Source organism: Gouania willdenowi, chromosome 12 (genome assembly GCF_900634775.1).
Source record: "Gouania willdenowi chromosome 12, fGouWil2.1, whole genome shotgun sequence".
NCBI lineage: Eukaryota > Metazoa > Chordata > Actinopteri > Blenniiformes > Gobiesocidae > Gouania > Gouania willdenowi.
This window is the reverse complement of record NC_041055.1, coordinates 21,834,726-21,861,719: the sequence shown is the minus strand read 5'-3', so window position 1 is coordinate 21,861,719 and position 26,994 is coordinate 21,834,726. Positions and strand designations below refer to the sequence as shown.

General features: G+C 36.4%; 1 protein-coding gene across 2 annotated transcripts in view; it reads right to left on the bottom strand.

Moving 5' to 3' along the window:
• Positions 1 to 26,670, bottom strand: part of pdlim5b (PDZ and LIM domain 5b) — a 40,656-nt gene extending 13,986 nt beyond the window's left edge. The window contains exons 1-3 of one of the 2 annotated variants that reach the window (XM_028462133.1): positions 26,444 to 26,670; positions 18,142 to 18,247; positions 8,469 to 8,620 (exon numbers count right to left, since the gene is read on the bottom strand). In XM_028462133.1, the coding sequence (XP_028317934.1) occupies positions 8,469 to 8,620; positions 18,142 to 18,240 (251 nt within the window). In that variant the 5' untranslated portion in view covers positions 18,241 to 18,247; positions 26,444 to 26,670. The remainder of the gene's footprint in view (positions 1 to 8,468; positions 8,621 to 18,141; positions 18,248 to 26,443) is intronic. The other variant, XM_028462134.1, reaches the window with a different exon arrangement.
• Between the last annotated feature and the right edge of the window lie 324 nt (positions 26,671 to 26,994).

The window sequence follows — 26,994 nt, the reverse complement described above, 5'->3', positions numbered from 1 at the left end:
TTTGGAGAAACTGAACTCTGCAAGCTTCATCAGTGCAAATAAAATATGATTTCAAAACATAGGTGTACGTTTATAAATGTATGTAATGTATAATTATGTATAAAACTCCAAACAAATATTATTACTATAATTGTATATGTTTTATTCAGACACACAAGTAAGCCTTGGCCAAATTCTTTGCTGTGTTTGGAACACTTTTAATTTGAATTTCAATTCAAATCTATATTTTAAATGGTTATAGCGGCTGAGAAAAAGGCGAGTAGTCTTGGAAGATGTTTGGCTTCTATATCAGTTTAGAAATGAGGTTGTTTTTACCTAAACTACTAGAATCAACAAACACAAAATTTGAGAAACGTGAAAGACAACAAATACTCAGGAAATTTGCTTATGCAGATGATGAAATACTAAAAAATAAAAAAATAATAAACATATTGAAAAGCTTGTAATAAGGGCCATAATGTAAATACAAATGTCATAGTATTTTATTTAAACACTGCACAATCCACTGTGCGTGTAAAGACTGAGGCATGTATCCACGTGTACACCGCTGTTCAAGCGTGGCATATATCTGATTTACAGACATGCCTGAAGCAGCTGTCAGCGTTTTAAAGTCCTGTGTGAGGGGCAGTGAGGCAAGTTGGTTTATGGTAAAAAGTAAAAAAAAAAAAGAACAAAGATGTAATGTATTACAAATATTCACCAACAATGTTTATAATCAGTATTCATTAAAATAAACTAAAATTGGAGCTCTAACTATGGCAGTGTCTGTAAACAGCCATTGCTATCTTTGTTTACATTCTTTTTCTGTGTCGTCTGTGAAATCTAGCTTCGGTCTTGATTCACAGTAATGTGGTTGCCCTAAATGTTCTAAAGAAACAAAACTTTACCATTGTAGATGATTAAACGCCATTACTAAAATACAACACTTTGATAATGGCCATCTTAAACAATAGCAGTCGATCTAAAAAGACCTATATGGTACCTTTGATGAATACTGTGGCTCAATACTGATAGATGCCTTTATCAACAAGATGCTCGTTTTTTAGTCTAGACACGCGGTCAATATTTCTCCTAAAAGTCAAATAGAAAGACAAACAGAAGACAGACAGTGAGTGAGCTCTGGTATGTCATGTAGCTGCCGAGCCTTATTAGGAAAACAGTCAACAAACTGACACGCTTCCTTTCTGACGCACAGACACAGCCACAGAGCATGAAAGCAGGCTATTTAACAGTCCCACCCTTCAACCAGATGGTTAGGTCATTTGTTCCCCCCATTACCTGCATTTACATTCTCCTGCTTACCAGTTAATATTCAGCGTGCATACTTTCCAATGCAGACTTCCAGTGTATTATCAAGCACACATATGGAGAATCAATGAACCAAAGAAAAGCGTCAAAAGGTCCAGGATCAAACGGCACAGTTCATGACTGAACCCACCCTGTTTATAGAGCTGAGGGATGCATTTGCCATCAGTGTCCCACATTGGGTTGTGAGGTGGATTCCCTGCTCGTCTATAACAGAGCTGAACCAACACTGGCTTGGATGGGCCAGTGAACATCTGCTTGGTTCATTCCCTATGATGGTCCACTACAGGTAAAACAGGACCAACTATGAAAACAAGTATTGATATCACTAAAACACACAGAGGCAGGGGTGGACTGGCATACCGGGTATCGTCCCAGTGTGCTATAGACCCATCGTGGGCCGGTGCGGTCAGCTGAAGGCAGACACGGTAACAGGTGGGCAAAAATGGTCCAAAAGTGGTAAAAACGTGGCAAGAAAATAGTGAAAATGTCCAAAATAGGTCAAAAGTTGTCAAGAGTGGCCAAAAATATGGGCAAAAATGATGAACCAGGTGGTATGTAATAACAAAAGGCAGCTTAAATGAGCAAAATGTGGCAATCAAAAATGTGGAACCAAAAGAGGCAAAATGTAAAGGGGAAAAGGAAGCAAATGGTATTTACTGGGCAAAAGTTTGCTTATTTGGATGAAAAGTGGCCAAAGTGTCAAAGAACTTGCAAAAAAGGACAAAAAATAGGGAAAAAAAGTCTGAAAAAACTGTCTTTTGAAACTTTTTGAAAAGGAGCAAAAATGGGACAATAAAAGTTGCAAAATGGCCAAAGGAAATAGATAAAAAGGGGTAAAAAAGTTTCCCCATTGTAAGGTTTTCTGGGGAAAAATAATAAAAATTGAAGCATTAAGAACCACATGTTGAGAATCACTGACTTAATAACAGTTTCTACATGGTGTCCTCTGATAATGCAGAGGACTTCCTCAGATTAGGCCACATATTTGAAACTTTAGGCTGATTAATATAGAAATTGGAGTCATGTTTTAGATTGCATAATGCAGGTGTCACTTCTGACGTTATTAGTTCACAGAATGTTGCGCCAACAAACCCAGTACACTCTCCAAAGCTTTGGAGATATACAAATCACAACTGGTGACCAAGTCTTTTTATTCTTCTACTATAAACCAATTTCATCTTTTTTTTTTTTTTTTTTTTAAGTTGTAATAAGAGATAGAAATAATATTTTTCTTCCACATAAATAAAACATGTTCCATTAAAAGAAGTAGAAAAATAAGGAGGAATGAGGGCAAAGTCGACCAACACGCGTCCAGCCTCAGTGTCTGACAAAGCCAAGAGAAACAGTCTGGCATATGGCATTTGACTGAACGATGGGGAGACTAACAGACGTAGCTCGTTTCAGCACGAACCAACACACATGCCCTCCTACCTTTCAGACTCACATATCACATTTTTTAAACATAGAAATAGTAAATCATCCCCCCCCCCCCGACACTCGTTTCATGTGGCTTCAGAAGCAGGAAAAGCAGGGAGGAAAAAAATAGTTGCATGAGTTACTTTTTAGGCTCGTCTACTTTTTTCTTTAGTTAAAGCAATTTTACCAAAACACTCCTTTTGCTCATATTGTACCAATTTTGGAGAATTCTTGAACAGAAGTGGAGAAACCAGAGTAGCTAGCTCACGGAAAGTAATGAAACAATGGATGAAATTCCTAACACTTCACTGTTCTCATAAAACCCCATCAGTACGTCACTCAGCTGCCTGCTACTGTGTGAATACTTCAACATTATAGCCCATATGAAGGTATAAGTGTGTGCACACGTGGAAAGAAACCTTGCGTACATCAGAAGTCACGTGTGTTGTATTGATAAATACCAATCATTTCCATGTAGTTCTCTGAACAGGAGAAATCCCCAAAGCCAGAGTGATGGGGCGGATGAAAGTACTTGTTGTTACGGAGGCTCAAGAAATATTACAAATAAAAAGAATAAACACTAAACAAAGAAAGAAAGAAAAAACTTACATAAGTAAGTAAAAGACTGTTCATTAAATAAGGATCAATTACAATGAAATTAAATACATTACAGTAGAAAAAAAAAGGTTATTCACTAAGAACGAGGCCAAGTGAAGATATTAAATGTAAGGATATTTATTACAGTTGCTTGATATTATTACCTTTTTGCCAATATCCGAAAAAGCTGATAATGTCCAACACAACATTTTCTATTTCTGATATTAACCAGATTATGTATTAACTAATATATATATATATATACACACTCTGATTATCATGTCATCAAGGTCACATAATATAAATCCATGAAACAGGTTAAGGCCATAAACGCAGGTTTTAATGCAATGCCTCAATGGATGTATTCTACAATTCAACATCATCTGTGCAAAATTAATTATTTAACTTTAGTACAGGTATTTATTTATTGTCTCAAACAGCAGCACATATGAGTTTTTTCCCTAGTTTTTCCTTTGCTTTACACCAGTGGTAAGTTTCCCCTTTCTCTTACTTTTGAATCCAAGTATCCCCTTCAAATACTACATTTTGCTCAGAATTCTGTGAAAAAGAAATTATAGAGCATAATGATGGAATGAATGAAAATGATAAACATTTTAAAAAACCTCATTTTGTAAATAAGTGGAATGAAACAGTATGTAGTGCCTCCTGAATAGATTTATTTCTATAGTTTTTATCATTTACGGTCATTTCCCTCGTGATGTGCCGACCAAGACTGACCTTTGTATTTTCAGTTCATGTTCTAATCAAAATCATTTCTATCATCATTTTGTGTGTTTTTGGTATATTTTTGGTGTCATTTTGTTGTTTCTGTTCTTTTATTTTCATTCAGTATGTGTTTCTCTTATTTTGTATGTTTTTGTTGTTGTTAGTGTGGGTTGTTGGTATTACTTATACTATTTTATCTTAGTGTGTGTGTGTTTTTGGTGTCGTTTGGGTATTTCTCATGTTGTTTGGTATGTTCCTCTGTTGTTTTTGTGTATTTTGTAGTGATCTTGTGTATTTTTCTCTCATTTACTGTGTCTGTTGTCATTTTGTGTGTTGCTGGTAATCCGAAGAATTTTTCTCTCTTAGTGTGTGTTATTGGTGTCACTTTGGGTATCAAGTTATTTGTCTTTTTTTAAAAATTATTTTTCAGTGTATTTTTCTCTTATTTTGTGTGCTTTTCTTGCCATTTTGTGAGTTACTGGTAATATTGTAGTGTGATTATTTTTTTTAACCTACAAATAAACATTATAAAACCCCATATTTTTAATGCTTTCATTTGTTCATTTTCCTCTCTTTTTCTAAAGAACCCACTGTAGTGCCCTCGCTTACCCCTAGGGGTACACGTACCCCCATTTGAGAAACACTGACTTACACTGTACTGATCTTGACACCATAGGTGAACTGGCAGTAAATTACAGAAAATCAACTGTAGAACAACCATGTAGCTGAATCGTGTTTCAATAAGAAAAAAGCAAACGCTTTTTGGTTCAGTTTTTCTGTTTTTAAACAAAGAAAGCTGCAAGGCTAGGTTAGCAACAATATTTAAAGTTAGAAAAGGAGGATCGATAAACATTTCAGGACAGTTTTAGTGAGAGAAATTATTGAAGAAACAGAAAATTGGCCCGGGGAAATTTTCCACCTTCCTCCCATCAGACCTGGTGGGAAACTGCATGTTTGCCAAATAGTGAAACAGAAAGCAGAAGTTCTGTTGCTGATCTGACCGGTTCCTTTGAAGTGTTGCATCCAATGAGTTTACAGCCGGGGTGTAACGTTTCACCGTGCTGCGTGTTTCAGCGATGATAAACAAACATTACTGTCATTCTTTCTGAAAGCTGCTTCCCACAGGCTGCCAAAGACTTTAGTTCTCTCAAACAACATCTCTATGATACCAAAACAAAAGGATTTGATGCATGATTGACAACACAATAACAGTCCATCATGTCGACTTTAATACACGCGCTAATCAATATTGTGAAAACTGTAGGAAATGTGAACACTAATGAAAGTTAAGCTACAGATCACCTACAGGAAGACAGACTAAACATGATTACTTTTAATCTCCCCTGGCTCCAAATAATACAAAACCACTAGTCCATCTGGTCCAGTATGATTTAGTGTTTGGTGCAACAACAGGATGAGGAGGGCACTTCCAAAGTCCATTTCCTCTCTGAACAAAACAGGCAACAGGAACTTGATATATGTATCTGAATGCTCTTATAAATCATAAGTACAGAAATGTTGCAGACGATTAGTATGTTGTGCCAAAATTAAGTTTGGGTTAAAAAAAAAAAAAGGCACTCTTGAAACCCTTTGACAAAATGTACCAGTATATTATTTGACAATGTTGTGTAAATGTAGCACAAGTTTAACATTTCCATAATGGGGAAACTCCTCCTCCTGACAATCCTGGCCCCTCCTACCATACTTAAGAATATGAGCTCCTCCCCCTCAAAGGTAAAACAAACATCGCAAAGGCAGGTTGATATCGCAGTTAAACTGATCGTGAGCATGAGCTGTTATACCACCTCGTATCACCTTTATTGGATGATCCGACATGTTTGTGACCCAATGCAACTTTAATGGACTATTTCTGTGGTCAGAAGAGGTGAGGTGGAGAAGAAAGCGACTGTTGATGCATTTACTCTCCTGCTGCTGTGATAAACACACATGCTGAGGCAGTGTGTGTGTTTACGCCCACTCATGCATATGCATGAAGACCCAAAAAATAGCCTGTTTTAAGGAAAGGTCTGAAAGTGACTTCAGAGAGCTAAAACTCCAGATAACAGGCGAGTTTGGGAAAATAAACCTCAAATACTATGTAGTTGGGGTTCTTAGAACAACTGGGACTGGATGAAAAATAGCATAATACTGGACCTTTAAAAAGGACTGCATGCCTGTAACTCCTCTTACTGCTTTAAGATGTCCCAATATTTTTTTTAACACCGTAAAACAAACTCTTATTAATAATAATAATAATGCATTGGATTTTATATAGCACTTTTTCATAGACACTCAAAGCACTTTATATGGATGTACATTATTCTTTCACTCCGCGCACAATGGTGGTAAGCTACTATTGTAGCCACAGCTGCCCTGAGGCACACTGACAGAAGCGTATAGTGCGCCATGGGTCCCTCCACCACCAACACTCACTCACACCACACAGGACACAACGACAATGACTTGGCTAGAGCGGGATTCGAACCCCTAACCCTTCGGTTATTGGACGAGCAACGGTGACATATGAAGTCCCATCTACAGCAGTGAAAGCAGCAACAGGGAGGATGAACAAGATAAAAAGTCATAATCCATGTCTTAGGTTTGTGGGCAGGAACATATTTACCTAGAGAGAAGTTAGGTTTTTAAATATTTCTCTTAATAATGTATTATTTTGATAGTGCTTTCAGATGACTATTGTTGTTAATTGCACTACATAAATAAAGTTGAACTGGATTGAATTAGAAGAAAGACGAGGCCACATTGCAACATGCATTATCAGGTACTGTATTTAATCATAATCATATTTTTAAGAACCCCTTTGTTTAAACTTTACTAGCTAGCTTTTATTAAAGATATCAATCTTTGGTTACGTGATGTTACTTTGCTAAAAGAAACACTGAAAGGTTCCAAAATCCATCAGGACAAAAAATAATACACCTCTTGATGCAATAATGAGTGTATCTAATATTCCTGTACAGAGGCAGAGTTTGCTGCTGTTGGTTTCGTTGAAATGTAGTTTACCGTACTGTACATGCAGTGAAATCAAAATGCCTAATATTTCCACACTGCAGCTGCGGGGGCGGAGCTGTTTTTCTGCGATTTACTGCACTGGCGCTCTCGTCTCCTTTGATGTGGTGATGGAATGACAGGACATGGGAACCTTCTACCGTCAACATGTTTTACAGCCCAGAAAGAGTGCGTGCTTTGGCTTCATATGTTTGTCTGTGACACACAGGCGACTGTTTTACTACACTTTGATTTTGGCTTTGACAGTAAACCCATATTGGTCACATCTGAAAAACACTGTTAATGCTAATGTCATTAACACGACTGTATTTTACTTATTGGTAGATCAAGATGAAGAGGTTTATGTTAGTCATGAATATTTAAAATCAACATTAAATAGCTCATTATTAATAGTTAAACCAATAACCATTTCGGTAAGAAAAACAATGATCATATACTGTAACTATTAAAGTGAACAGCCCAGACAGCAAATCTGGAACAGAAAATTAAAAATACATATTAAAAAACATTTATTCATTTTCTAACTGCCTAATAGAGCTCTGGGTTTCAGTTCTGCTGAAACAGCCATTCTGAAATTAATCCAAAAAAGTAAATTTTCGAAGAATTACAAAGTCTATTTGTCTAGGCCAGTGTTTCTCAAATGGGGGTTGCGATGGCACTACAGAGTGGAACATTAATAAATGAAAAAATAAAAAATATGAGGTTTAATAACATTGTTAAAATTATTATATAGTTAATACATTAGTTATTCAATAATGATAGTTATCAAATTATTAGTTATAGTTAATAAATTGTGTTCATTTTTAGTCAAAAATGCAAATCATAATAATGATGATGAAAATGACCTTGATTAAAACATGAACTGAAAATACAAGGCAGGAGATGACCAGATAAAACTATTAACTAACTATGATAAAAACTATAGAAATAAATCTATTCACGAGCCACTAAACACCATTTTATTCCAATTATTTACAAAACTGGATTCTTTAAAATGTGTCTTAACGCTCAATAATTCCATCATTATTCTCTAGAGGACAAAGGGGGGTACTTGGATTTAGAAAAAAGATAAAGGGGGTACTTGAAACAAAAAAGTTTGAGAATCACTGGTCTCGGCCACAAAACGCTAATTTTGGACATTAAACATATCGTTTGTACGGTTTGCTCCTGAAGTGTTTAACAGGTGGTGAATCTGACCAAAAAATCCCCACACTGCATATTTTTCTCCCATGTGTTTCAAATACTAAAAACCCAGGATATATCAAATGATGCTCATTTAGAAGATATTCACAGTTCTGCAAGTTAATCTGTGGAAACATAACACACCAGTGAGGGGGGTGTGTGTGTGTGTGTGTGTGTGTGTGTGTGTGTGTGTGTGTGTGTAAAGCAGTCACCTCTGCAAAGTGAGGCTGAGAAGGTCCGTGCATCCCTTAATTTTGTTCTGGGCCTCGAGATGATTCATGCTGTCTGCAGAGATGCCATTAATAGACAGAATGATGTCTCCAATGTTCATCTTAGCTTTGGCAGCTTTGCCTCCATCAGTCAGCTGCAACAATTCAAGAAAACACAAGTCAAACACAGGTTTAGAAAAAAAATAAAATAAAAAAAAACTAAAAAAAAAAACTTGTCTTCTATCAAGAACAACTCGACTTATTTCTTATGATCACAAGGCATTCAGATTTCCTGTGAGATTCCAGAGTCAGATAAGAGTGAACTTGTTTTCCAGACAGTGTCAATGACACAGAAGCGTTGGGTTTAACCCAACAGGCTTCCCAGCGTCCATTAAAAACCAAAGATCCCATAGTAATGACTCAGAAAGCCAGATGACAAGTGACCACAAATCAAAACCACATGCTTAAGAGTCTGAATCGCTGACCATGAAACAGAAACCAATCTGTTGGTTAGTCTATTAAGGTCATCCAGATACTCGTCTTCAAATTTGGACTCTTTTCTTTGCATTTGAATTTATCTACCAAGTTCAACAGACCGTGTAGGTAATCATTTTAAAGTATTTAAAGGTTTCTAATTTAAAATCCTAAGGATGGAAAATATAAGTGTTTCATTAGAAGCCAAGGAGACAGGTTTTGTTTTTTCTTGCAGGCTGATTTGAAACTGCTTAAAAACCCAGAAGCTCAAAAACCAGACGAATCTGGAAACTATCGGAATGAGATTTATCAGATTTTCTGATCGTAAGCAGCATGCTTTGCTTTTCGACACGTTCAACTCAGCGTAATAAAATGATGATGATGGGACGACTGCTCCGCTGCCAGGTATACTGTGCTGAACTCATGAATCACTCAGCACACCCTTAAACACGCTCACATCCCTTAGAACCATGGGAGGCTGCAATAATGGGCCAAAAACGAGGATTTTCCTTCAAAACTACCAAAGCAGCACCAAAGCTAAGATTGGAAGCACAGGTGAATATAGATAGTAAACATGTATGTTGACACTAAATGATATTCTGTTAAAAAAAGCCCCATTTCAGATAAATAGGCCAGTATTTCATTTTTTAAATACTCCTTATACTGTGATGTAAGCACATAACAAGGTGTTTCCTTTTCCCACAGCTCAAGAATCCAAAGAGGTTAGGTAACCATAAAGGAAGCCAATCAACAATAAGAAATGCACTATTGTGAGAACATTCTTTCTCTGAAGTAGAGGGAAAGAATGCGAAATGAAAACGTGATGGCGAGGAGATCTAAAGGCAGTGAATAACTCTCATTGTACAGCTGAATCAGAGGCAGGAAGTGGACATGCTAAAGCTGATGTATGCATACCAGTGTCTAAGAAACCTTGAGTGCAGATAAATGCTATGAGCTACTCACAAAAAGACAGAGTGCTCACTGCACAGGCATGCACATAAAACTTCCACCAGCTTGTTCAGCTCATCGATGTGTTGCACCGACTCGCAGACACACCTGTTGGAGGTTTCTGACTCAATTATGACGCATGTTCTTCAGTAAAAAAAAACGTTTCTCAAATTTTAATGGCCATCTATAGATTCTATCCATAGCCTTATTATCTTCACACCAAGATGTCTTTTTTTTTTTTTGTTTTTTTGTTTTAAAGCTTCTATCACACGCTTTGATAATAAAACATTTGAGATCTGATATATTTTAATATTTTAGGAGACAATTATTTTGGAAAGGGTGAAATTTAAAGCCAGGCTTTTATTTCACTAATTCTGGGCATACTTAAACATCATTTTATTTATTTATTTATATAGCGCAAATTACAACAATAGTAATCTGTAAGTGCTTATGAAAATATAAAATTCTTAAAAAAAAAACCATCAAATCCACGAAAAAAACACTCATTTTTTGATATTTGTTTCCAAAACCAAAATGAAAAAAAGGAAAATGCCTTGTTTTTCAAATTCAAGCTCTTTTGCTTCGGTACAGAAATTGAAAAACGGAAAACAAACACCTTTATTGGTTTTCTCCATTACTGATTTAACAAAGTACGTGACCCGAAAGTGACGCGTTACACATTCCGAGATATTTTTAGCTCTGCAACACTTAGGAGTCTTTAAATCCTCTGAAATGTCCGTGAGGAGGTTCTGTGCCCAACACCAGCTAAAGCGAAAAGGACACGTTTCGGATGCACAGTTGGAAGCAGCGATCTTGTCATGACGAACTACCGTTAGCGTCGGATGAGAGTGCACTTCCGGGTGACGTACTTTGGCAAATCAGTAATGGAGAAAATGAATAAAGGTGTTCGTTTTCCATTTTCTGTACCGAAGCAAAAGAGCTTGAATTTTAAAAACAAGGCGTTTTCCATTTTTTCATTTTGGTTTTAAAAACAAATATCAAATAATGAGTGTTTTTTTTTGTTTTTCATGTTTTTGTTACATAATGAAAAAACGAATGAACGAATGATACACGGATTAAATACTTATAGTGTATAGGATTTTTATCTGAGTCCAAAGCTAATGCATGTGAGGAAATGGCCTAATGTGTGGCTTGCAATCCCCCCCCCACATGTCATCAGACCCCAGATTGAAAACCCTTGAACTGGCACTCCGGTAGCTCTGAAAATATGCCGAGGGGTTGTTTAAGTGCAGGTTTGCCTTAGCAGATGCTTGTGTGTGTGTGTGTGTGTGTTTCTGTTTGTTTGAGAGGAAGAGCAGAAAGAGGACTCCTTGTAAGGATGTGAGAAAAGATAATACTATATCGCACTATATATGGCAATTCCTAAAAATAAAACATGGGATGAAAACTCATGCAACAACATGAAAAGTAAGGTAAATTGTTTAATGTTTTGACATATTGTGAACAGAAAACAGTTCACAGCGTCCAACTTTCTTTCGCTTCAACATCGCCATTCTCGTATGGATCCAAAACAAATAGATGTTACAGTAAGAATTCCTGGCATGTGGAGTCTAAAAATATAAATCATGAGAGTTTAGACACTCGTGACGTAGAGCAGATAAGCAATGAATAGGACCTCGGGCCGCATGCTCTAAAGTCAGCAGCAGGTTTCAGCCACGCTTTGCTTAATCCTCTTGACCATGTCATCCTATGTAATGAGTCAAATCTAAATTTACAATTCTAAACACGTTAAGCAGGACACGGCTTCCAATGATGTGTAGAGTTTGTATGTTTTTGCTAAAAAAAAAGTGAATTTGGAATGAGCGACGACCCAATTGGGTTTAACTGAAGAAACGCACTGTGGTGCTTTCCACACAGGCAATTTAACTGCTGTGAGGTTGGTAATAATGATATGTCAAGCACTGAAAATGTTTTGAGGGATGTGCCGCTGGCTTGGCCGTATTCAACCACATTAAAATTGGTAATCATATATGTGGCATTATGGGAAATACAATATAATCATCTCTCTTGTAAGTACATTTCAGTGCAAATGTAACTCCCTCTTTGTTAAAAAGCGAAGAGAAGCATGTTCAAGCAAACTGTAAAAAAAAAAAAAAAAGAAAGAAAAACCACAGTCCATTGCCTCCATATGTGTTGGATTAGTCTTTCGTACAGCTATAACCAAATACAGGCATAAAAATAGAGGTAAAAAGAAGCAAACTGTGTCCGTGTTTACTAAGTAAACACATTATTTTTAACAGGGAAGTTATAAAACAACTCAAATGTATTTTAAACATTTATTGTCAGTGGGGAAAAAAAAGAGTTTCTGTTTAAATAGTAAGAAGCTGTATAAAGCCATTAAATTAACCCGATTTATGACACACGCTGTCTCTCCGCAGCACCACGCCACTGCCAAAACCGATAATAGCTAGAATTCCTCATAACACAGAACGAGGTATTTTTCAACCACAGATTTCAGTTTTCGAGCAGAAATTTGTAATAATACATGTTATGAAACAGATTCTAATCAACTCAACATCCATAGACGTAATTACCGTTTCTATTACCGTCATTATTATTCACTTTACCAGCTGGGTTTGGATTATGGATTGTGGGAGAGGGTTGTGGTTATTTTAAATATGAGTAGCCCTGTCACAGGAAGTGTGTTGTGGTTAGATCGTGGAGGTCAATGGAAATAAAGTTCACAAAGCAGAGGACCTTATATGGAAAAGAGCTAAGGCATAAAAACAAAGAGGCTCTTTAATAAAAAGCTGACTCAGATAAACCAGCTTAGATCGTACGCTCCAAATGGGTTTAATTGTGTCAAATGTGAAAGACTTGTGGGTTTTTCTTCTGAAGCGGCAGAACTACAACACCTTGCACAAATTGTTGAAACAGTACTGCGTACATGGTGGACTAAGTGTAGAGATAATGGCATATAAACACACGTTACTAGGGTGGGGAACCAGCAGCACATAGGCCATGCATCCCCATTAAAGCCACTTGAGCTGAAACAGACCAACGGTTGTCATGGTTTGACCCCAGTTGCTCAAATCAATCTGGATGCCAGAAAACACGAGATGCCAGGCAGACCTGCAAAAAGCTCTTAGTTGAGTTGTCATGACAACGCAAACAAAACACACAATGTGGTACCAGTCCTGCCCAGAATACTGAATGCACGCTGGTTATATTGAACCAGGCTGACTAATGCTGCTAATCCAGATGATAGAAAGAGGTCTTTACTCTCTAGACCTGCTGACGTCCTCCTAAAGTGACCTAGGGTATTTTCTATCTCCAACAACACTCAGCATAGTTTGAATTGGTAGAATGTAGATTCAATTTACATAAAGTCTAAAAAGCAACAAGACTGATGAGTTGTGAGGGGTGGGACCGACCTCAGGCTGAAGGACAAGGCAAACCCTGACCAGAGACTTTAATAGAAAAATACATAATCTGTATAGTGTATATCAATGTTCTTATTTCAAATATTATCTGATATATTGGCTATTGACCGACTCATCGGTTATCTGTTGATATGTCGGATATCTGCTTTATAAAACCCCTAAATACTATAAGCTTTTTCAATAAGAATTTACTGCTGGATAGAGCCCAGTGAAAAAAAAACATTTAATCGAGCTTGAATCAATTTTATTTAACATTTCCAGAATCGATTCACAGGTGCTGAAATCATTTTTTTCACCCTAACCTTAGCAGTCTGACACTTTAGTCTGGTGTTGGCAAAGTCGTCTACTGTGCCTGCTCAACGCGAGAGTACAGTCTGCACGATTATGGCCATAATGATAATTATAATTATATTATAATTAATGATTATTTTGATCATTATTGTAATCATGATTATAATCACAATTATTTAACAAATTAGGTAAAAATGTATCTTATTACACTACTTTTAAACAAACAATATGTGTACAATGCAAAGTTAAGCTTTAAAATTGATAATTAAAAAAACATTTACACAAGAATTTAAAATGTGCCAAAGGCTAACTAAATACACTACAGAATGAATACTTTACAGAGTACAGAGCCCATATTTTAAATGTAAATATTGCCGACGATCAGGTTCATTTAATTGTGGCAACCAAAATCGTGATCACGATTACAATTCGCATAATTGTGCAGCCCTACACTCAATTCAGTGCAAACATGGCAGATGAAGCTCTGCTGGCTAAGCCGCCCCAACGTAAGTCAGAAGTTTGAAACAATCTTATTAACACCCAAGTAAAATTTGAAAGATCAATACTGAATCAAAACTGAATTGTGATTAATTCACAACTCATTCAAAACCGCATTCATTGAAATCGAATTGATTCAGGAAATTGACCATGATACCCAGCTCTACTGCTGGAGTACAAGTCATCTAACACACTCCAATTCCAACTCAGTTCTTTTATGTAATGAAGCCATTTAACAATGCTTAAGACAGACACAAAAAGGATGGTTTTGGCATCAAACACAGAAAGATGGCAGACTCTACTTAACCCATGTAAGGAGGACACCAACAGATCCTCGTAAAATATTCACTAACTAATAAAGACGGAAGCAGATGAGCGTGTAAAAGCCACTTTTAGATGCGCCAGCCCGGACCCAAGCAGACGGCCACCCAAGGGGGCCTGAAACCCCCATCCCCACACCCGCCCTCTCAGTCTCTCATTTCCCCCCCCTTTTCTTTCGTCTTCCATCATGAGTTTTCATAAAACACGGCTATACTTACACCATACCTTACCTTTTATTCCATTTCTTTTTTCTTCATTAATAACCCTAGATTCCAGTATCGAACAAGAGAATATACTGTATGCAACTGTTTAAACATGTGTCGAGTACACAGACCGAAACTTAAACAACAAAACAGCTTTAAAGCTTTGAAGTGTTTAAAACAGGCTTCATAAACATGGTTAAATCAAAGACGACTATAAACCTACTTTTTCCAAATAAGCCAATATTACTTTGAAAGACAATTAATTTTGCAGTTTCACATTGAAAACTTTAAAGCATGCCACATAAAAGTCTTTAAAAAAATAGTTTATTTGTGTAGCTGATTTATGAGCACTGAAACGCAGGACTTTCCTAATTTCCTCACCTCCTAAGGTCATTTCAACAATACGAGTGCATAGTTATCGACACTTAAACAACTGTGAGGCAGGATGCCAAGCGCAACCTTGTCTAAAGCTTCTCTTTTCTTCCTCAGGCCACTAAAACAACAAAGAACCACAACGACAACAGGCGGAAGTGAAGAGTCAGTGAAAAATGAAAGGAAAACATTCCAGACCGATCTCCACTAACCAGATTCAAAAAGAGACAGATGTGTCTACAAGATCTATTGTTGTTTGTTAAAGCTGGCTTTCACGTGTTAGTATGCTATGAAACTCTTTCCACACAAAATAAAAAACATTTCAATAGGGTTTCCAAAGGGGAAAAGTATAAAATATATGCCAAAAATGGAAAAGAATAACCACTAAGGATGGAAAATGTCTGGGGGAACTGAGGTAGGAAACCACACAAATAATGTAGATGATTTGGTCCTTACATAAATATAGTTTTGGGTGAGCTGAACAATTTATGAATATGACTTCAAAACTAAGAGCTTATTAATATGTTTGGTTTTTTTTGGGCTATTTTGCCAGTTTTGTTCTTTGTTTTTCTATACAAAAAGTTATTGTTTAAAAAAAGGGGTTATGGTTGAAATTTCAGGGTGAGTCAGAAAGGTGTGTATCCAAGCAAAAATCTGAAGAATATTATCCAAGTTCCACATGGTAAGCATTACGTAAACAAATAGTAGCATGTTCAATCCATTGAATTGGTCTCCACCTCTTATGCCAAAATGAATCTAAGCATTAATAGATAAGATAGAAACAAATGCTTTACTCTTTACTCCAAATTAAGAGTCTTTAGCATTGCTGGCCTCTAATGAGGCGTAAAATAGGCCTGAATTCTGGTCAACCGCATTTTTCTACAATCGTAGTAAAACTGTTGACAGATGTTTTCACAGACGGGCCATTGACGGACTTTTTCCTTTGTGATGCACATTACCGATACATTGTGTATTACGGGTACATTATTACATTAGTATAAAAAAAGGCTACTGAAGATATGTGAACAACAAAACTGGAAAATAAATCTGAACTATATGAATTTGTTGTATCAGACGTGCAATCAAATTTTAGTTACTTTATTCCAACACAGTACAGAATCCCCCGATGCATTTACAAGTGTTTTTTTTCTTATTCTTTATGATACTGAAGAAATTAAAAACTTTACGGTTGATAAGATACAAATAAAAAAGTTGACAGGCACCTGAAGAAAAAATACCTCCTGAAATATTATTGCACATGAATGTCAATGATTCTACTTAAACAATTTTTTAAGAGTATCCCGATTCCATATTGATGTCAGATTATGGACCTGATTATCAGCACACACAATTCAAGACATTTTTTGGGGTGATCTATCAGCCTGCATCAAAAATCTCTGATATAATATATAGTGTTTTTATTTGATTTATTGAGGTTCAGGGTCTTCCAATGTATTTATTTTATGTAACCCATTGGTCAATGATAAATGGGTCAGTTTTTTTCCTCATACTTAATATTGCTGACTATTGTCCTCACTTGATCAAGTATTTTCCAACATTACACAATACAAAACACGTAATAAAAGTTAAAAGGACAATATAAGCATATTGAGTGTAAATCCTCAATGTGAAAAGTAATGTAATAAAACATGTACAGTAGGTGGCAATATGTACCTATTAAAGTAGGTTTTAACACGCCAATAACAAGACAGAAAAAAAAAGTAATAAAAGTATGTATGATTCTTGCCGATATTAAATCAAGTCAATACTGATATGTCAACCAATACTCAAGGTTGTAATATCTGAATCGTATCTAAAGGGGAATACGTTGTCACGGGACACCCCTCGTGCTTTTATTGCCTCTGGAGTGGTTTCAAAGTCCTAAACTGTCAGGTAACATTCATACAACATTGGCTACCATGCCTCCTGCAAAATGATATTCTAACACACAGACAGTGATAGGTAGGAATGGATTTGGCAGCCGCCTGATGAGAAGAACCGCTAATCACCATAACTAACCTCTAGCTGTTGACATAGGTAAGGAAATCACTCAATGTGATTGACACAAGTAGCTAAAGTAAGAGTTATCTACTACTTTAGCTTGACTGCCAGCTCTTGAAAGACATTCTGTGCCAACAAGTACGTGTTAGTAATAGACGAGAGGCAAAGTCAAAGCACTTGATAAATTAGTTCCACTGGGAGAACAGAATGTAGTCATCACTTATCAGGTCACAAGGGTGTTAAGTTTCATTTATGTACTGCTTTTGAAAATCATTGGCAAGAGGTCCTCAGAGAACATCACATAACGGACATCATAATTAACATAGTAACAGACCAAAATAGTCAAGGACACTATGCTGGCCTTTTAATACTATCTGAGATATGATGTCCTGATACCACATGAAAAAAAACACTCCCACCATGATTTCTGTCAGTGGAATCCAACAAACAACAAACATGGGTTTCCAAAGTCATGACCTTGGCATGGGATAATCAGTTCATAACAGGATGTGGTGATAACAACCTGAAGCTAAACTTCCTTGACCATTGCAAAGCACCGTTGTGACAACGGGTGTATGATAATGTGGGGTAAAACATGTGAAGTATTGCTTCAAATACAGGAAGCAAATAATTATCTAAACCTAAAAGATTTTACAGAGCTACACGTTTCTAGAGTTTCAGAGACAGTTCCTAATGCTTCAACTTGTGGCCAAACCCACTGTGTTTCTTTTGTGTTTTAAATACTTAAAACTGCCAGAACACAGGGCAATATCTATATCATCTGACCCCAGCCATTAACAGCCGTCAACTGCTTTCTAGAAATCTATCCCGACGGTGACGGGCTATTACAGGGATTTATATACACTGATTGTGCACTGTGGTCAAAATATAAGTGATGTAACAATATAATGACAATGTGCTTAGCCTTGACAGGAGATATTTTAAGGGCCACTGGGGGGAGGGCTTAGAGACAGGGTCATGAACTGTTAAAAACAGTCTAAAACTAGCCACGAGTGTCAAACACACGAGACAATGTACACTTGAGCTTTCATCACCACCAAGACTGACGGCACGATGAGCACGAACGCATTCCTCAAAGGTGACGGTCAAATGGGGGGGGGAAGGGTACCGGGGTGTGTGTGTGTGTGTGTGTGTTCTACTCACTCGTGAGATGGTGAGGGGCATGCAGAAATCTTTGCCTCCTTGTAATCTGAAGCCCCAGGGGGCGGGGCCAGTCAGGGAAACACTGTAGTTGCTGTTCATGATGCACCTGCAGAGAGTCACACATTGTTTACACAATATTGTACAAAAAAAAAAAAAAAAAAAAACATTTTCTTTAGGAAGAGAAAAACCATAATATCCAAAAAAACAAACTTAAAATGGTGAAAAGACGATATATAAAGCGGACAATGGTGTAACAGAATGCATTGAAAATCTATTTTTCAAGAGAAAATACAACTGGAACTAAAGCACGCCCCCAGACATGACCTGATTGGAGATGTTTAGCAAGTACCGTAATTTAAAAAAAAAAAAAAAAGATACTCTATATATTGGCTAAAGCCATGTGACTTGTTGGCCCAAATGACTTATCTGTGGATTTTGTCGAGAAAATCTTACTACCTATATACCAGTGAGGTCTAGTAGTTAAGGGTGTAAGAAAAAATCGATTTGGCTATATATCGCAATATTTCACCACACGATTATCGTACCAATTACAGTTTCCATTTAGTCTCAAGTTTAAGAAAAAAAGAAATAAACTGTATTCCATACCATTTCGTACTTGTAAACGTGAAATTCATTGATGTTGCATTTTATCGCGATGTATATCGCATTGTTTAGTAGCAGCATATATTGTACTGTGACGTGCAAATCGTATCATCAGATTCATGGCAATGCACACTACTACTAGTAGTAGTACTTTATTCATAAAATGTATCCATTTTGTCACATGATTTGATATTCTGCCACTGAGTTATTGTTTTGTGTTTATTTTTGCAATGGGTAGATGTAGTGAAGAACATCACCACGAGTGTTAGTTTAGACACCACATTTCAATTACGTACATCCCTAATTTTAGTTTTTTTTATTTATCGATTCCAAGTTCAATATTAGTTAACTGCTAGTAGTAAAGTTACAATGACAGTCAACTAAATCTGTTGTTAAGGGTTTTGGTAACTAAAATTACTCCTGTTTAGTTTTAATTACCAGGTTTTATCCTCCTGCTACCAAGGGAAGTCCACAAAGCCCCATAACAACTTTCCCACACACAGTTCACCTCTAAGAGTTTAAATAAAGAAAGAAAAATCTGAAAAATCTCCAAACAGGAAAGTTAGTTAATTCAGTAGCACCAAACAAAATTAATATAATATAATCAAACTGCTTTTATCTGAAAGTTCTGTGGCGAGCAAAGCTTTTTCACAAAACAACTCAAAGGCATTATTATGTCTTTTTTTCCCCAGCCAAGCCCTATTATCTTTTAGCCCAGTAAGACGTGCTTAACAGAAGTGCTCATTCCTTGGGTTTAGAACTGGCAATTGTGAGATATGCATTGTAATCTTCAAGAAACCCAGACTGATCAACAATGTAGCCTCTTCAGGGACAAGTGGAAAAACTCCAGAAACCAACGAAAGATGCAGATACACAATTTTTTTAGACACTGTAAGAAGCAAAATGCAACTCCAATGCACTGAAACATGTATGATATCCAAATCATATGCATATGTGAGGATAGCGGGAGTGAGGAGATGCTGTGCTGATTATTTGCTGCAGGCCGCAGTCAAATCTTTCATGGATTATTGGGTTTCACTGGATAAAAACCTGCATTTTTGTGCATTCCTTGAAGCCTGAAACTCGAAATCATTCTCAAGAAACTAAGAATGAGGTTAAACTGAGCAATATGCTACCGCTAAGTAAATACAATTACAAGTCTGTAAAATATACTTTTGTGTGGGTGTGTGTGTGTGTGGACAGGGTGCCGTATCGGTTGTCATCAACATGTCTGGCAGCTTCAAGGGAGAAACTAAAAATGTGATTTAAACTTTGAGCGGCCTGACACACGAGTTGAATGATATGAAAACTTGGCATTAAAAGCTATACCATGGGCTTTAAATGCCATCCATGAGGCATTTTATTACAGTAACTCAGAAGAGTGTCTGAATCTGAACCAATTTGAAACAACATAAGGTCTGAAACATTCAAGTAGAAGTCTGGCATTTGGCAGGAAAGAGAGAGATCACTATCTGCTCTAACTCCGTGACTAGCAATCATTTACAAAGTGACCTTGTATAATTAAATATTACATCACTAACAGTATGAAACAACTGAAAGAGGGTTTTTTTTTCACAGTAAGAATGCCTTTTCATTTTAAAGGCTGTAAGTCATGCTGCCATCACAAACTCTGGTGAACACCTTGAAGTTCTTCCTCGCGTCTGGAAGAGAAAAAAGTTCTTTCAAAGCAGGAGTCACAAAGCGAGGTTGTGGAGAGAAGATGTGAATCACACATGAAGCTGATGGAGAGCGAACGAACACCTGGTCACAGTGTGCTCTGTCTTCAGCAGTCCATGCCTGAACATTTAAGGTCATTTATTAAGTGAAATGCATAAAATTCTCACAACCACTCACAACTTTCTTTTATGCATATTTTGGTCAAATACTTGTTTTTTTTAGTCGCGCTTTTTTGTTTTCCTCACACAAGCTGGTAAGTGAGGATAAATGGAGCCTAAAAACATGTAACCATGTGAATGTGTTTGTTTTATTTCTACAACTGAAAGGCAATTTAAAAATTTCTCAAATTTTGTTTCAGGGTTTAACCATTTCCGCGTCACTTCACATTTTCCCACAGTTTCATTTCATCATCTTTCTTTGTTCAGATGACTCTACTGGCTGTTAAACATCCTGAAATCATAGTAAACATAATAAATAGCATAATTAAAGTCAACCTCCGGTCATGTTATTAATAGTTCTACATTGTATATGCTTGAGATGATTTTTCAAAATTAGGATGTTATGCTGTCATGTAGCGCAAAGAGAGACTCATCACCAGTTCAACTAATAAGGTTAAACCTGTATTTATACTAATGCCTTTTAAGATTTGAATAAAGTCATAATAATCTGAACTGATATCAGAACACATTTAAAATGTGTGCAGAGCTTTATCTGAAGTTTCTTTTTAATCACTCTAACCTTAACACATAGCACAAGATTTTAATTAGAAATTGGCATGTTTGTCCATTTATCACACTTTTTAGACATTTTTCGTCAATCGTTTTCCAGTGAAAAATGTTGCGCAAATGAGTGATAGGATATTGTATGAAAACATGCATGTGAGGGATTTTCATGTCATGTTGGGCACCTATTTTAAATAAATAAGAGAGAAATTTGTGAATTCCATTTTTTCCGTCCATTTTCCATGATCACAATGAGAAAGCGAAGGCCCAAATATACCATACGACTACATTATCAGTGTCCGGAAATCCTTCTGTAATAATGTCCAAGTAGTGTGGCTTTGTTCACTGTCACCACCCTTTAAAAAAAGGAGACAGCTGCGTGCCTTTGCAAGATCACCTTGGGGTGAGTTAAAGCAGAACATCTTGTTAGATAAATAATAAACAGCATTTGATCTAAAACATTTTAATAATGACAGTCATGTCATACTTTTATGGGCTCTGCATTAAGCATTATAACTGTTTTCTTTTCATCTGCAAAAAACCATTAATAAATCAATAAACAGAATGAATGTTTATAGATGTAGATTTTGACTCAAAGTTTTCAAATTTCATGTTCATGCACACAGTTGTATCACCTTCATTTATTTGACAGTATAACCGACTATTTTAATACTAAATTATGACCATATGAAAGAGCTATTTTTTCAGTGTGACCGGAGAAAGCTCTCATACGTTACCAGCATGATTATTATTATTATTAGTAATAATAATAATAATAATAATAATAATAACTCATGCAAAAGCAAGGATGGTATTCTGAAATAAAACATTTTAAGATGTGCGATTCTTATAGATTAAAACATAACGCAAACATAGAATTACAGCAGGTTTCATGCAGACGTCCTCAAGCAAAAAAAAATGTCTCCATTGAAGGTTTACCAGCCTTTGTTAAACAGCCCTGTGGGGAAAACAAACAGTGAGAAGCTCATTTGTGCTTCATATCAAACTAGGGCTCAAAACTAATAATAAAATAAAAGCTACAGTTTAAGAAAAAAAAAGATGAAAAACAAACTCCATTTTTTGTGTTGGGATTGGGAATAACAAATGGATAAATTATGCTTCTCACAGATTCAAGTCATGCAAGACAAACTGATCAGTCAAATTTCCTAATATGGAGAAAGCAAACTGCGACTCATCTCTTGTCAATGCTTGTTTTGCAATCCATGATATCATGCATTGACTCAAGCAGACACACCTTTTAATGTTCTCACACTGAGGAAAACAGGAGAGCAACTTTCCCCGAGTACGTAAATGATATTTCACACTAGGCCTGGGTATCGCCAGGTATCTCACGATACAATATATCACAATATTTTTTATTATTATTATTTTTCCACGATAACAATATTATCGCAATTATCAATATATCGCAGGGAATTTCATCCACAATACATCACCATGTCGGTGTCACTGACGAAATTCAAAGGAATTACAAAAAATTGTCAATTTCACATGAATGACAGCCAAGTAGAACAAAGTGTATACTGCACAGTGGCTGTTCTACACACACAGTACATTTGTAAATATCCACCTATTGTCTCATTGTGTATGTACTGCATTATCACTGTGTATCATGTACATATATATCGTTTTCGTCATGTCTTGTATGTTGCAATAAAAAAATGTAAAAAATAAATGAAATAAAAAAAAATTTGAATTTAAAAAAAAAAGCATGTTTGTGAATCGATAACGTATCACAAGATGAAACCTCGCGATATATCGTCGTATCGATATTTTAGCACACCCCTATTTCACACGCACTCTAAAGCATGTGGCTTAATAAAAGGTTAGAGTTGATCATTTTAAAAATCTTTCTTGATGTGTTTTACAAACATATGGTTTGAGTTCTCGAGCCACTGGTATTAAAGAGATCGACGCCCGCTTAACAGTAAAAAAAAAATAGACCGACATCTGTTATGTCTTATGAGGTTTTAAAAACCCGCTGACGAGGCAGAAATGAAAATAGAGCATGGTAAAACATAAAATCATGTTAAATATTCTCATCAACATAATGGAGGACTGAAAATATCTCTTGTTGGTCTAATTTATTAAATAAAACTGTACTTGATTAGACTAATTTAAATCACAGTGTAACAGCTGATATATTTTGCCCTTAAACTGTAGGAAAAATGGAGAAAGTTAATTACATAACCATATACCTTGCCAACTACTGTGTACTGTACATAGCTATTATGTATATATTGATATTTCTGTGGATGTCTTTGGCGGAGAAAATCAGCATCTGCTTTGTTGCGGGAATTGGGACAAGGTTTTTTTTTTTTTCCTTTTCTTGTTTTTATTTAATTATTATTACTATTATGTATTTATTGTTTAAGGGATTGATTTCTATGTGTATTAAACTCATTTGTGTATATGTGTATCAATGTGCCCATTGCAAGTGGAATGGATTCGTGGGATAAAAATGTGTGCATAAAATAACTGTTTGTAAACTGTAAATTAGACCACATGTGTCAAACTCAAGGCCCGGGGGCCAAATTTGGCCCTTAGGAACATCCAATTCAGTCCACAGAAGAAAGTAAAAATGACAGAGAAAACATTTGTAGGGGCTCACAGTTTTCCTTGTGCTCATATCGCCTGGTTGCAGTCATTTTTAATGTTAAACTGTGAAAAAAAAAAAAAAAAAAAACTTTCAAATTCTTACAAAATCTTTTAATTTTCTTCAAATTATTACGTAACATTTCCTTTAATTAAATAGAAATTGGTCACAAATCGAGGATATTTAAAGTGAAAACCTTGTTGGGGCTGATATCTGTCACTTATTGCTTGAATATAGTCAATTTCTTACATATTTTGTATTTTATGTATGCGTACCAATGCAGACTAAGGCACAATAATGTTGAAATTACCCATTTTCCGGCTTAAAATCTGTGGCCCTCTTGAGATCAAACTACTCCATATTTGGCCCCTGAACTAAAATGAGTTTGACATCCCTGAATTAGATTGTAATTACTAACAACTCACAAAAAAACTGAGAAATTGTTACTTTTTAACCAACAAATCTAAAGTATTGAAGGAAAGATTGGTAAAAAAACGACGTTTCATAACTGTACATATTATTACTTCAGGCGCCTGCATTGATCACAGCTTTAGTGTGCATTCGCTCCCTGACCTCCACCCTTTTATACTGCATACGTCAAATTACTGCTCTGAAGTCATGATTTCTTCATCCGTGACTGCTGGGAAATGAAACAACTCCACCTAGTCATGGTGACGACAGCCTGAAAGATTTCCTTATCACGTCATCATCCCATGGTGTTTCAGGGGAAACGGTCACCAAGTGATGTCACTGCAACTTGTGTTGACTCATTCATCGTAAAAGGTGTCATTAAGTAATATAAAGTGTTTTAAATAGATGTTAAAACTGGCTGTATGAGGGAGAGGAGGCAGCGCTGTGGTTCATGCAGACAGTTTAAAAACGTGTAGAGTGAGTCAAATTGAGTTAATAATAATAATATTAGGAGTAACTATGTATTAACTGTGATTGTCGCCATTCAATTGACTGGAAACAAGTCCAGGGTGTGTACCGGGTCCGTCATTGTCCTGGAAAAGTCAATACAGGCTACGTTGTCAAGCTATGTTAAACAGGATTTGAATGGTTGGGCAACTGGAGGCCTGCGGGCCACATGTGGCCCTCGATCTAAATTTGTGCAGCCCCCGAAAGTCAACAATGAAAAGGACAGAAAGATACACAAGATGATTACATAAAATACACCAAAATAAAAATATATACAAAACAAGATGGCTCCAAAAAAAAAAAAAAAAAAAAAAAAAAACACGTGACAATTATAAAGCACACAAAATTACTCCAAAACAACAACAAAAATACACAAAATGAGAAAATAAACCAAACCAAAATCACAACAAACATGCACAAGATCAAAGAAAAAAAATATACCAAATGATACCAAAAAAGTTAACACACAAACAACAAAGACGCACAAAATAAGGGAATAGTAAATTATATCAAAGGCACAGAAACAACAAAAATACACAAAATTACAACGTACACACAGAAGGTGTAAGAAAAAAAACAACTAAATAATACTAAAAACCCACAAACGACAATGCACAAAATTACTCCAAAAAAATATTTTTTAGATCAGTCTAGAAATGAGCCAGAAAACGTATATCGGATTTAATCGGACTGCATCTAAAATTTCCAATATAAGCTCTCCGATAAGTTTTTGTTGTTTTTGTCCCCACCACATACTGAAAGTGAAAAATAACTGAAGTGAACTTGAATTGTTGACTATTGTTCTCTGTTTGAGTAACATCACTTGATCAAGCCTTTTCAAACATTCCACGCTACAAAATAAGTCATAAAAGAATGCATGATTCGTGCTGGTATTGTATCGTATCACTATCGGCCATCACTCAAGGCTGCGGTATCAGTATCGGAAGTGGAAAAGTTGTATCGGGACATCCCTATTTAATATATCTTAAAATTAACACAAACATTTTAAACATTGGCAACACAGTGTTAATAAATTATCCTTCAAAAAATAGCCTAAAAATAACTAGGGCCTTTTTTCTTTTCCATGTTTCTTAAGTTCATTCAGTGGAACAACTTGTTCTCGTTGTACTTTACAGGTTCCTGTTAGTGCACAGTGAACCATTGTGATGCCCTTCACACCTGACACAGTCCTACCATTCACATTCACTGCCTGCTTGTTCTAACCAATGCTCTGTTTGAGCTCTTTATTAAATCCATCTCTTTTTAAAAAACACTTTAAAAACGTTATTACTGTACAATGTGTTGTTTAAGTTGACTTTTATTGTCACAGTAGGGGTTTAAAGGCTTTTTAAAGAGGCAGAAGGTAAATTCAATAAAACACGTAGAGCGTCACTAACGTAGCATGTTTGTTGTCACTCGGACATTAGGAAATTGTAAACATGACCTTCGCCGTTACACTCGCAGTGCGTCTATTTTAGAAAGGGATTAAAGCTCACTGAGTGGGTGTGACACAAACATTAGCCTAACAGTATTTGTAAATGATTTACATCACATATGTACCTGTAAACATCACCTGTTGCTCTATCAACAACGCAGTGAAAAGTATATTCTATCACAAGGAAAGGTTCACACGTGCACATTAGTACAATTACAATTTCCGATGTGTCCCTCAATGCATCATTAACAGGATTATTTGAACGTCCGTGTCAGTGTTTCTAAGTGCTTTAATGGGGTGCATTTCTAATATGTGGTTCGTGGTACTCACCTCGCCGTGTGAAGCCGGGTTTATAGAGGTCTAACGGGGAAGAAGCGTCACTTTCCTCAGCTCGTGTGGTCTCCGTGTGGGAGAAATAATGGACTGAACGGAACTGAGACTTCCGCATATAAGCCAGCCCCGGTCGGTCTGCGCCGGTAGGAGGGCTCATAGCAGGCGTGGGAAGAAGCTGAAGCTGCCCACTGGGGGCGACACACCGACACCTCCACCTCCACCTCCACCTCCTCCTCCTCCTCCCTACACCGTCCCAACCAGTGCTACCAGCAGGCATGGGCGTGTCCCACTACGCCCTGATGAGTGAGTGTATTCATTCACACCACAATAACTAACATACGTCAATTAAAACAACATTTAAAAGGCCTCAACCAGAGGTGTAATGAGTACTAATATATCATACTCAAGTAGAAGTACTGGTCCTCAACTGAAATTGTCCTCAAGTACAAGTAAAAAGTAGCTCTGCTCAATTAAATAGTACTCAAATTATAATTTACCCACCCACCCAACATTTATTTTTGGTAATAAATCTGGCCGTCGCTATTGAT